Below are 13648 nucleotides of genomic sequence, written 5' to 3'. Positions count from 1 at the left end.
GCAGTCAATAACAGTTTGCTTATTTAATAGAACAAGTAGAGCAAGGAGAACCACTGGCCTCATAAACAAGGAGACCACAATGATAATGCCCATCACCGAAACTCAAATAATTACATCTGATCTGCACGTTCCATGCTCTCTGTTCTATTTAGCCGGAGGATTTCTTTTCTTTTTGGCATTACGTAGTAGTACAGATATCTCGTGGGCCTATCTCCATAATACAGAGTGCAGCTTTTCAGGTTCATACACATTTTTTCCCCCATTTTAAACACACTAGGCTTGAGTCAAAAGAAGCATGACATTACTTATTTCTGATCTGATGGGACGAAAATGCCTGTGGTCTGACAGACACGCCAAGCTGTACCTTATAAAACAGCTCAATAGGGAAACACTACCTGCTGACTCTGGAAATTTTCTAAATGACCTAAATTCAGTGTTGATACAAGTCAAGCAAAGTACCAATGAAGAGAGATAACAAAAACCTGGCTCCCTGTAATTTTAGTGATACCAAGCAATGGCTCACTTTAAATGGTAGGTCAATGCAGTAACCTCAAGTTGCCAGCTCCACAGCAAGGCGACCGTGGTTTTGTTTCAGGCATGAAACTGTATATAAAGCACTCCTTAGAATTATGTACTTTCACGTGAACCAGCTCATTTGATTCACTCAAAATTCTCTGGTTCCAACATAACGCATGAGGAAACTAAGCCTCAGAGAGCCAAAGTGACTTGCCCACTAACATGAACGCGTTGGGCCTCTAAGCTGTTAGAAGTTCTTGCCATCAAGATCTTAGGAACCTCCCCTGTAATACCTTGCTTCCCCACTGCATTTTCAAGCAGGAATGAGAAGATTATGAGGGCAAACTTAGAGGTAGGGTTCCTCTATATCATTGAATCCTCAGCAGTTGGAAAACAGACTCTTTCACAGGTACCCTGGCTGTGGCTGCCTGGCCATACTTCCTGCCAAAGCAGGGAGGTACACCTGTTAAATGTCTTCTAATGAGGTTAAAGGTACAACTGTTAAGTGTCTTCTAATTCTTCAGGAAAATGCTAATCTAAATGTTTCCCTCTAGAGCAGTGATGGCGAACCTATGACACGCATGTCAGAGGTGACACGCAAACTCATTTTTTTTGGTTGATTTTTCTTTGTTAACTGGCATTTAAATATATAAAATAAATATCAAAAATATAAGTTTGTTTTACTATGGTTGAAAATATCAAAAAATTTCTATATGTGACACGGCACCAGAGTGAAGTTAGGATTTTTCAAAATGCTGACACGCTGCGCTCAAAAGGTTCGCCATCACTGCTCTAGAGAGCAAATTCCAGGAGAATAGGGAAACATGCACATGATGAGAAGGAAATAACCCCACCCAAGTTAAACATCTGCACCTCGGTAGATCAGTCTTGGTTTGTATGCAATCCAACAAAAAGCCGGCTACAGATTCCCTGAAGAGCAAGTAGGGATTATAAAGTCTGTACAACATTCAAAGACTAGCTGTGGAACAGTGGGACATTTCCACTCTAGATTCTTAATGCTCCTCTCTAAACAATTGGAAAGATGAAAAGTCACTTTGGGGAAAACCACAATGACACCTAATCTCAGATCACAGGTAAACCTAGATCCAGTCACAGCCCTGTGAAAATTTGATTCCTACAATCACTATGGTTTTATTAAAAGTTTCAGGTCTACATGAAGTTCTCACTGTATTGAACAGTTGTACATCTTCAGTATAGTAAAACTGGGAACTGGGAGGACAGAAAACAATTTAGGAAAAAAAAAAAGCCAAATTAGAAAATCACTTCTCATTTGAGTCCTTAGCTAGATTAGTTAGAGATTAGCATCACTTCCTTACAACTGGGGGTGGGGGACCACAGCCATACAAGGGCAGAGAGGGGAGTCCCTGAGAGCTCCCTGCAGGAGGACAGGGACTTCTGAATTAGAACTCCCTACCATAATGATGCCACTGTCTTCCCAGACCTGAATCACATCAACAGAAGAATAAGAAACAAATTCCTAATCTCTAACCTAAACTCATTTAGGGCCATCAAACTGAGTAAATAAACACAACAGACACTCTCTTCAGGAAGCCTCCTCAGTCTCTCCTGGTGGGTGTAAGGACGCATCGGAACTTCTCTGAGCTGGCAGCATGATTATTTGTGTGCGGGTCTTCTCTCCCCATCTAGGCTCCAAGACCACAGCTTCTTATCTAACACTGGTGGCCCAGTGCACGGGTTCGTGCACATAGAAAGGAAAATAATTAGAAGAAATATTGTAATATCACTATTTGCCCTTTCTCTATAATAAAAGTGTCAACCAAAGTCACGATCGACAATGACAGATTGAAACACACGCGTGTGATTGGCACCAGAGAGAGCTTTATATGTATCAGGCATGTGTGAGTTAACTTAGCCTTTTATATAGAGAGAATAAACTTGCTTAATTAGATCTGCTTTCTGATTTAGCTAAACTTTTTCCAGTCCAGTGAAGCACCCCAACTTCTCTTTCAGGTAATTGTTAGCAACACAGCAATAAATATCAACACAAAGCATGTAGATCATGCAGGGGAAACAAAGGGTAAAATATTTAACTGCAGCAGTGTTTGACTACATTCTGTGCAGTCAGAAAACCTGAAGTCATTTTCAAGTTCCACCATTTCTTACTTCTTTTCAGTCGGGTCAAGTTTCTAAACTTTCTAAATCTCCATTTTCCAGCTAATGAAAAGAAAATAGAATTCTACTGAATCTCCTATCTACCTACTCCAGGACTTATGTGAGGATCAAACGAAATGAGGCACATGAAAATGCTTCACAGACATTTGGTTAAAGTGTAAAATGTTTGCACCTGGCTATAAAACAAGTCGTGTTCCTGGGCTGAAGAAACTCCAAAGAGGGTAGTTGCTAGGGAGAGGAAGCCGGGTGTTGCTAAATGATGTCATTATCCTGTGCCCTCAGCGGCCATTTCCGGGCTGGGCTGGGCTGTGGGCCACAATTTGCGCCATGGGGTCTTGGCAGTGTTGACTGTGATTTGGTGGGCTGTTGCTCCAGGGTGGTGGCGGGGCCTATGTTCCACTTGGGGGAAGCCAAGTGTCGGTTTGTTGGGGCCAGGTCTGTGGTGCCATTTCTTTTTAAATGGCCAGTGCGCATCACAGCAGCTCCTGCATTGAGCGTCTGGCCCGTGGTGGTCAGTGTATGTCATAGCTACTGGTCGGACAGACACTTAGGCTTTTATATAGAGAGATTTTACAAAGCCTTCAAAAATATGTTTTTACAAAAAGAGCATTTTCTCTCCTACATTCTCTTCTAGTATCAACTGATCCAATACATTTTTACCACTTGCCAAGGCAATATTTTTTGTTCCCAAAATGCATAAATATATATCTTTCTTTCCTTGTTCTCCACACATATTGTCTCCCTTTATTAAAGTATTATATCTACCATAACTTTACAAGAAAAATTTCACTGGTAGATGACACACTTATCTGACTATTTTGCCTATTTTCTGCTATGTTTTTGTTTTTCCTAATAGTGAAATATAATAATCATTTAGTTATAAACAACTGAGTTTCAATTTGTAATGTTTTTTGTTTTAAACAAATACTGTGTGATAATTAATTTTATGTTGCCATGAAGGTATTTTTTTAGATGAACTTAACATTTAAATCAGTAGACTTTGAGTAAAGCAGATTGCCCTCAATATTGTAGGTGGACCTTATCCAATCAGTTGAAGGCTATTAAGAGAAAAAGACTGAAGTCCCTGAGGAAGAGGGAATTCTATCTCCAGATTGCCTTCAGACAAGAACTACATCATCAGTTCTTTCCTGGGTTTCTAGTCTGCCAATCTACCCTGCAGATTTCAAACCTACCAGCCCCAAAAATAGTATGAGCAATTCCTTAAAATAAATCTCTATATATACGTTTATATAATCCTATTGGTTCTGTTTCTCTGGAGAATACTGTTTTAAAGTCTAGTAAAATTACAAAATTAAAAAAAAACATATAAATTACTAGATCTATATCTAGTATTATAGATAGTGGATATTAGATATAAAGCCACTAATCTGATCTGAAAGCATCAGAATTATAAAATGATTTAAATTATTAAATTATTGAATTATTAAAAGGCGTTTGTACCTTATCTATGACAGTATGTCGCTTTTAGATCCAATTATCTCTTTAAAAGATATATTAGTAAACTGTTGAACTCATAAAAATAGAGTATATTTAAGCTTTTTAAAGTAAGCAACACTTAATGGCATTTATTTTTTAATTTTCTATTCCAAAAAAATAAGATCCTTCGATGGACATGTTGGCAACATATCAAGTCAGCTCCCTCAATGAGACTGAAGTCAACTGAAAAATAATTGGCATATCTCAACTGTGTAAATAAAGAATAAAAAGAAGAGAAATGAATTAATGCACTAAAATATAGGGCATGAAGTTGGATTCAGACATGAATCAACCATGCTACCTTTCTAATCTGTTTTAAATCATAAAAGGCAACAAATAAACAAAAGCATCAACAAAACAAGACAGATGTGTCTTAAAATCTAGATACTGCCTTTGTACCACAATGAAATTTGTACTTGAATGCTTTCATTAAGGTCCATTGCTTAAGTTGTTGTCTAGCAACTTGCAAATCATATCCTGTCATCACAGTATGACTAGTTTATGACAGTTTACACTTGTGCTTTAAAAGATTTGCTCATAAATATGCTATCTTTATGTCACTCCTTTGAGAAATGAACTAGTTGGTTCATCATTTTACTAGTCAAAAGGCATTTTAATCTTGCATCAATCAAACCCCTCTCAAATAATCGAAACCTAATAGAAAGAGCTAGCTTTCAACGGAAATCAGCATATATCCAGAGTTACTTATTTATTAAAATAATGTAGAAATCTTGCTTATAAACAATACCACATAAAATTAATAAGATGCTAAAATTACTATATTATTGGAATGGCTGGCTTTGACTTACATATCATATTTCAGCAGTTTTAAGACTAAAAGGAATTATTATTTTGACACATTAGATGTCATTACAAAACAATCGGGAGTTTGCAGATGGAACATTATTGAGAAGCAATGAGCCTCAGCTGGGAAAAGAACTGGATGCAGGGAGGACACAATAAATCATTATTCCGGTTAAACCAACTGGATTCATATTCAGAGTATAATAATTAGCACCTCATGGGATTTCAAACAAGTGTTTTGGCTAAATAGTCTGCCTGGGGTGCTTTCATTCTAATACAGATGTAGTTTCTTGTTTTAATATATTTAATGCTTCCTAGTGTACTCTAGCAACAGGCATAGTCTCTGATGCAAATACCACCTTGATTTTTCACAGCTTATGCATATGCTGATCTACCAGGAAAGTATGATCTTAGAAAAGTTCATTTCCTTCAGTCCAGCACAGTATGGGTATGGGTGCACCATCCAATGGTGGCAAATTATAGAGGCCATCTACTCACATGGCCTTGGTCATCCAGTTCATTGTTGGTGAGCTTTAGCTTGTCGAAGCTGATCACTTGTCTCATCCAAGTCTCCCCTGAGGCAGGCGAGTCTGGATGAATATACACCCGGGGTGGCACAGGGGAGTCAGCGTTTCCTGCCACCATCCATTTAGAGCTGTGGTAAACATACCTAAAAGGCAATGACAAGGCATAGTATGTGAACTATTGCTTTCTTGGAATCTAACTCAGCAGAATTAGACAACATTTTAAGTCTAAAATACAATCATTTGCTCTTGACATCCAAGACATTTAAAATAAGATTTCAACAACTTTAAAAGACCCCCTGAGGCAGCAGTGGCCTACTGACCACTCAAGGTGGTGTATTAAGGGTTTAGTGAAAATATGCAAACTGCCACCACCATAAATGCAAGCATCCTAATTCTTATGATTATACTTATTCATGTTAGATATTTTCCAACTGATGTGAAAAACTATTAAGTTGTCAAGCTCACCTTTAAGTAAATTTCAAAAATACTTAAGAGTTATACCTAAAGGTGTCCTGCTTCTTTATTAATTCCCTTTCTTTAGGCCTATGTACAAGTTGATAAGATAGATGGCAGAAAGGCAAAAAGAAATTATCAGAAGTTTCAGTAATGTTTATTTTCATCGCAAAAAGTTCTATCTATTATCATTTAGAATTAGTTTTTCTAACTCTATCACACTACAAATTAAGGATAAAGTATTCCGTTTAATTTCTAGTTTGAATAATCATAAAATGTAGGATTTTATCTCCTACATATTTCTTTTTTTACTGTTGTAAGAAAATGCTGCAAATTATTATTAAATACCACTAATTAAAATATGTATCAAACTTTGAAAATTATGGGCGATCTAATTAATATCACTCTCCTAATTAAGAGATAAAACATCCTGTTTGTTTATATGTATCAAAATAGTGACTCTAAAAATAATACATTTAAATCCCAATGTTTCAAGTAACCCTACATTCAGATTATTATTTGTGCTAACTTAAAACACACTAATTCAAAAACTAGAAACTAGTATGTCAATGACTAACTTAGGAATAGAAAATAAATTACTGTGCATACTTTGTTGTTTTTCTTCCACTTGTGTTTTAAAATATAACATACAATGTAAAGAAACAATTTACAAATGGTCTCAGAGAAATCTACCTGTGTTGTATGCAATTTTTTTTAAATAGCATGAAACACTTTCATAACATCTCTGGTGAGACCCTGTTTCAACTACAGTCACATATTTCACTCTATTTTGAGCTCAATATGCCTTCTATTCTTGAATTCCTTTTCTTGGAAAAGAACACAGTCACATAATTAAGAACAATTTAAAAAATTCCTTTATTTGGTATAATGTAATTTCAATAAATAAGTTCCTAAATACACAGGCTTTTGTTAATATTAATTTTACATTCTAATAAGTCACAATCATGTTTAACTTGATAAAATGCCACTCTCTGATAGCAGAGAATAAGCCAAAAAAATTTTTTTCTATTAATGCTGAACAAGTTGGAAAATCAAATGCAAATCTTGGACATGCAAAAACAACAACAAACAAAAAAATTAAAAACCTGCACTATGGATAAAGAGTTATTACCAAAATAAATAGAGTAACATTCTCTATCAAATCCTTGAAAAAGTATGCACATTGAGTAGTTCAAAAATCCACACCCATTAAGAGAAGAAATGTTACATGCTACATACAACATTCTAAATACAAATGCTAAAAACAAATTTCTTGGGAAGCAATATAAGTGAAAGCAAATGTATGTTTTACAATTTGATAATTTAAAATTTGGTATCTTAATACTAACATTTTAAATTGTGCTTGCATTTTATGTAAAAATAATAAGAATCAGTTATGTAAAACAAACTATCCAAAATATATGGAAGAGATCTGAAAAAAGAAATATGAGATAAACTTAGCTGAGAAAGGAAATAATTTCTAAGCTTATTAAGAACTACATTATCTTCCTCAGTACAAAACCCACATAGAATATGAATTTTAAACCAAGGATATTTAAAAAATAAACTTCAGTGCCTTCTAGCCTCTGTCATGCAGTAGATAATGTTATTAAAACTCCCTAATGAGGTAATTAAAATAAGCAATATAATGTATACACAAACAAAAATAATTAAACTGTCCCTTTTATTACCCATTTTTTAGTATTCCATTTGTGCCTGTACTAATTAAATCTGTATACTTTGACACCATAAACCTGTTTCCAAAAAGCAACTCCTAAATTTTAAAAGATAAAAACCAAATCTGATTTCATTTAATAACTTACTGAATGCTCTAGGTATTTATATAAAAGAAAAAAAAACAGAAACAAAAAAAACAAAATTTAGAGCAGTAATTTCTGGTCTCTCACTCAAAATCTCCTTTTTTTATGTTATCATTTTTAACAGAAAAATAAAAAGCATAATCATTAAAAATTATTGATTTGCTTAATTTCAGGAGAAAAAGAGCAAAGGTTGGTTTGATACTGAAGACTGTATATCTTTTCCAACTTTACTTGATGCCTGCATAAATATATTCTCTTTCAAAATCCAAATACTGTAGTTTTTTAACTACCAAGCAAAAAAACAACACTAAGGTAATTAATTCATTACCAATTTAAAGATGTCTTAATTTCATAATGAATTATGAGATTTTATTTTTCTAAATTATAAAAAAATCTTCAATCGTTTTTTCAAAAGTGAAAAGCCTTGAAACAGGTACAATTTTGAATGTAATCAGATAAAGTGAATTTATTAAAAGATAAAAGTCACAAAGAAAACAAAACATTGTATTAAATATTACATATATGTACAAATTTAACATTCCTCTCAAACTTCTAATCAAAATGTGAATCAGTATAAAAAAAAACTTGGTTTAACATCGCTAAACTAGCTCCTATTAAAAGTCCTCAGTCCTTAAAAGACATTTCTGTATCTATAAAAAGCAAAACAAGAATTAAGTTTCCACATTTACTATAAAAGAAGGCATCCTCTGGGCTATTGGATCTGAAAGGTCCTGGATTGTGGTTCTGGGAATTCTACAGGCTTTGGAAGCAAACATCACAGTCACAAATCAAACAGACATAGCCTGTAAAATCTTAGCGTTTTCCTATTCTCCTCTAGCCATCCAATCACTATACCTGTATCTCTTGTTGTCCACTGGCACAATATCCATGGCAATGTAATATTGCTGGTGAGGATCTAATCCTGAGATCTTCACTCTCATTGCTGGAAACATGCGCCTATTTATAAGGGAAGGGAGGAAAAGGGGTTTTGGTTTGGGTCTTGCTTGTGATAACACATGGAGAATGAATAAGCAAAAGTAATCTCCAGAATCTGAATTTTTCACATGAACAAATGTATACCATTCGCTTTGGTAATTTAATTCAAAGAATCAGAACAGGGGACATAGCAAAACCGAGGCTTTTAAATGTAATTGGTTGCACCTTATACTTGCTTCTGTGTTTACTGAAATGTCAGTATAGCTAAGAGCAAAAATAATTGTATACATTGAAGGAGTCAAGGCACTAAAGAAAGCACTTTAAAAAAATGAATAAGCAAATTTACTTTAATAATACAGATAATAAAATGTCCCAAATGGTAGAAATAGAAATTTTGAATTTCTGAAAGTGATAAAACATATTATAATGTGAAATTTTAAAAGGGTTATAAAAAACCACAAGGAGCCAATGTGCCATGCTGTAACCAAACAATATGTTCTTTATTGAGACAGGACTTCCTGTCTGCAGCACGGTAAAGGTGAAGTGCAAAAGTTGCTCCAAATTTGAAAGGTATAGTAAAACTTCTTTATTGAAAGCAGAAACTAAGCACAATGTATATTTACCAAACCGTTCCTTCCCCTACCATAGCCTGAAAATACTTTCTCATTTAACCACACTTACTCAAAACATTGCTAATTAAGAAAAATGAAAATCTGAATTTCTCTTGGCTTCCCACAGATGCATCATGGGAGATGCTAAACTAAATGCACCTATCTTTTAAAAATGGCACAGTAGCAAGGCATACAACAGCAAATTATTGTATATAAAAAAACCAAATAGATCAGTTCTTTCTTTTTTTAAAAAAAAATTTCATCTAATGATGTATGTCTAGGATCCTTCCAGTTAATCTAATTTTTGCCAATTTACCTTATAACACGAATTTCAGTACTGTTATTTACCAATTTTTTTCCTATAACAATGCCATTAAAGACCACTTGCACAAAAAAGAAAGTCCATTATTCCTAACTAGGCATGAGCGCAGTTTAATACGCTGGTTGTTTTAGTGTTATTTCAGTGCACCTGTAAGATAAAGAGTAAAGGTCTTTAACTACATCCTTTATAAGACAACTGTTGCTTTGTGTTGTTGAAAACTGAATTTGGATCATTACTAATAGCTCTGTGAAAATGTAGAAGGTAGCATATGGATTCAATAAAATATGTTTTTGTAATTTCTAATAAGTTTGGATACTTTTATGCTATCCAGGTTTTTGCCATGTGTACTCCCTGAAAGAGTGGTGTGTGCTTTTTACCTTCCTTTTAAGGAAGATATTATTCATAGATTTCACTGCACTAAATGAACTGAAAACTTTAAAGTGCAAATATTTCGGTGCCTCCTTCAAATTACTATGATCTGGCCCCAAAATCCATTTATTTTACAGAGGAATGTGCAAATTTCACTTTCAACAAAAAAACGGATATAACTTCTTACAAAAACTTTTAGAGTTCTTCAGCAAATGTAGACTAACGTGTTGGATTTCATTGAGGAAAAAATGTTAGCTGCGTAACTGCGGGTCTACAAAAGTGGTTTTTAAACATCAAGGTAACCATTTTTCAAGGATTAAGCATGTATTACCAGAGATTCCAGTAATTTTTCATCCTCGTCTAATATCAAAATAGCACAACACACCACGTTCTCACATTGCAAGGAAATCTTTTGATAAAGAACCAACATGGGTAAATTTCAAATCTGAAAAGGCAAACTAGATTGCTAAAGAGTAAACCGTGTTGGTTAAAAGGTGAGGGGAGTAATCTGTTCCACAGTCCCAGAAGCGATAACTAGAGCCTAAATCAACGTCTGGACAGATGTAAATAGGATCACGAATCTGTAACTACCCTGCACGCAGCGTATCAATAGAACCGCTAGCATGTTGGCGGCGACCCCGATTTCCTCCCGAGCATCCAACAAGAGGGCGGCCGGACTATGCCCTTCACTGAGTGCGTAGGTAGGGAAAGCCAGTCTCAGAAGTGATCCACTACCCAGGGCCTTGTCCTCTCTATACGGAAATGCTTACCGGAGACCAACCTCCCCCCCACTTCCTAACCCACCCAGGGGGTGCGGTGAGGGGCCATGCGCGACAGCTCGCCCTTTACCTGCCCGCCTTGGTGATGATCATCTCTGTGCCGATCTCGTGAAAGCGCTTCCAGAGCTCAGCTCCCTGCAGATCCACCCGCGGGGCCTGCGGTGATGGCAGCGGGGTCCCAGGCCTGGCCAGGGCCGGAGCCGGAGCCGGGGAGCCCTTTCGAGAGCCTCCCGGGGACGCCAGTGGGGACGAGCCCTGCAGGAAGCCGTCCTCACAGCCTCCTGGGCGGCAAAGGGTAGAGAGGGGTAACCGGTGAGGGCCCGAGAGAGGAATCTTGATGGGGAGATGGACCTCGGGAGGGAGGCTGGGGAGAAGTAAAGGACCAGGAGGAAAGGGGAAACCTTCCCGTGATCGGGTCCTTCTAACAAACAGGTCTGCCCTTAAACATCCGCACTGCCCGCCAAAGGGACGCTTGACCTCCAAGTCTCCGAGAGGCGTGCGGGCCGAGTCCACCCCACCTCCGCCCCGCCAAGGCCCCAAAATAAGCTTCGCGCGGCCACCGGGGTCTGGGATGCGTGCCCAGTGGAGCCTGAGATGGACTCCGGAGTTCAGATCCCCAGTGCAAACCCCGACACACCCCGCGCCCCCCGCGTGCTACCCGCAAAAGCGCTTAGTGCCAGGACTCTGGAGCTAAGCGCCAGGGCCTTGCTTTGCAATGGGCGTCCGAAGCGCCTGGCTTCGGGCTGAGGCTGAGGCATCCTCTAGAAACATTTCGAAATATTTCTTGCTCCGCTCTTGCCAAATTCCCCGGTCGCCCTGAGCTTTTTAACCAAACAGCTAGCTAAGGACAGGAGAAGAGCGCGGAAAGCAAGCCCACGGTCGCTGTCGTCCTTGGCAGCGGGAATCTAGAATGTAAGGGACGGGAAAGGTTCAGCTACCCTCGGGAAACCACGTTTGCACACACACCGTCCTCTTCCTGGTTTGCCCAAATGTTTAGGGCATTCGTTCCGGTTTGGGGGGATTATACTGTCGCTCCCTCCACCTCCAAGCTTTTAACAGCTAGGAAAGAAAACAAGAGCACCCATGGGCTGGAACCCCAAGTGAGGCAGACGCCCAAAGCGCAGGTCTGCACGGCGGAGCACCGCGGAGCCGCAAACAGCAGCCGCAGAGGGCGCGGACCGCCTAGCGGGCGGCGGCAGTCTAAGCAGCGAGGCTGGACGCGGCGTTTTAACCGTCTGGAGGGCGGCACGAGTTGCGCGGGGAGATGGACCCGGGCGGCGGCGCGCTTTGCGCCCCGACACCCACGGCTGGTGCGTTAGTGGCCTCCGGCGCGCAGGAACACCGCACTCGCGCACGCCCACAACTCGCAGAAGTTCGGGTTCCCCGCGGCCGTGGGGGCTGCCGGGACCCGGAGGGGACGCGCCGCGAAGTTGGGTGGGAAGGGGCCGACTCACCCGCGGCTCCGCGGGAGCTGCAGCTCAGCTCCAGGTCAGCGCAGCTGCGGGCGGGCCCGGATGCCGCCCCAGCCGGCGGCGGGAGAGCATTGCCTTCGTCTCCCTCGGGGGAGCCCTTTTCGCCGCCGCGGCTGCAGCCTCCGTCCTCTTCGGCCACGGCTGCCTCTTCCGCGCCCAGCTTCCGCCGCTTCTTCTGAAGCTGTTGCTGCTTCTCCGCGCCGATCAGCGCCTCCACGGAGAAGGCGTGCGCCTTAAGGCTTAACATGCTGCACGGCGAGCCCCTCCGCTTCTCGGCCATCCCCGCCGCCCGGCGCCCGCTCGCCCCTCGCTCATATACACTCACACGGGCACACACGCACACTCGCTCTCCTTCCCCCACCAAAATTTGAACGACGGCGGAGGCCTCCCGCAGGCCGAGAACTGCCCCCTTCCCCGCCGCGGGCAAAAACAAATTTGGCGTTTCCTCTTTCTCGCTTGTGTTGGGATCCGAGGAACCAGCGGCGCGCCCGCCAAGTTTCCTCTCCTCGGTCTCTCGTGCGCGCTCTCACTGATGCACTCCTTCGCTCCCACCCCTTCCACCTCTTCCTGCTCTTCCAAGATCTGCCTCAACTGATGCGCCAAAGAGGACTAACAGGGGTAAAAAACACTCTGCGGACACAAATTAGGGATTGTAATTGAAATTTGTTGCCTTGATCTGTCAGCACTTCCAGTCGGGAGAGCGGTGGGAAGAACTTGCTCATTAGTGTCAATAAAGCGGCGGGGGTGGAGTACGGAGGCCTGTCAATCACCGAGAAGGCCGGCCAATCAGGAGGCGCCGACTCCGTGCAGCCCGCGCCCACTTCCTTACAAGGTTGCAAAAAACCTAGAGTGAAAAGCGCCGCCGTCTGGCTTGGACGTGCCAACCCCGGGGAGCTGGACCCGGTCAGTCTACTTGCTCCCAGCCCAGTCCAAGCCCCAGTCTCCAGCTTTCCTCACCAGGACCTGGAACCGCTGAGGTTTCTGACATTAAACCGAGATGATCACCAAGTTAAACTATCCGGGATATTTTAAGAAACCTTACACTCCCTTATCACTTCATATTGCTACAACTCTGAGCATTGCGAGGAGTAGGGAAAATTCACACCCACCAGGCCCATCTTTTCTCATTTAAACATTCCTGCACCCACTGCTCCAGGTGCTTATTTTTTTGTTTGTTTGTTTATTTATGTTTTACTTGGTGGATATTTCTTGGGGAGGGAGTGGGAATCCAGATGTACTTAAATCCTATATATTTAGGAGAACAAAATAAGCTCAGCCCCTCATATGAACTAGTGGGTAAAAGTAAGCCCTTTCTTGGAGTCTCCCTTTTCTTATAAGCGTGATAATTAAAAAACGTAGGGCCTTAGACTCTGATGATAAGGGGTTTT

At 40.2% G+C, this 13648-nt stretch overlaps 1 protein-coding gene across 2 annotated transcripts in view; it reads right to left on the bottom strand.

Annotated features, from left to right (window-relative positions):
• The window catches only part of TBX18 (T-box transcription factor 18), a 28898-nt gene extending 15947 nt beyond the window's left edge, over positions 1-12951 (bottom strand). The window contains exons 1-4 of one of the 2 annotated variants that reach the window (XM_059701059.1): positions 12243-12951; positions 10859-11069; positions 8627-8728; positions 5470-5641 (exon numbers count right to left, since the gene is read on the bottom strand). In XM_059701059.1, the coding sequence (XP_059557042.1) occupies positions 5470-5641; positions 8627-8728; positions 10859-11069; positions 12243-12540 (783 nt within the window). In that variant the 5' untranslated portion in view covers positions 12541-12951. The remainder of the gene's footprint in view (positions 1-5469; positions 5642-8626; positions 8729-10858; positions 11070-12242) is intronic. The other variant, XM_059701060.1, reaches the window with a different exon arrangement.
• Between the last annotated feature and the right edge of the window lie 697 nt (positions 12952-13648).

Source organism: Myotis daubentonii, chromosome 6 (genome assembly GCF_963259705.1).
Source record: "Myotis daubentonii chromosome 6, mMyoDau2.1, whole genome shotgun sequence".
Classification (NCBI taxonomy): domain Eukaryota; kingdom Metazoa; phylum Chordata; class Mammalia; order Chiroptera; family Vespertilionidae; genus Myotis; species Myotis daubentonii.
The sequence above is the reverse complement of the archived record's forward strand: the minus strand, read 5'-3'. Positions and strand labels throughout refer to the sequence as shown.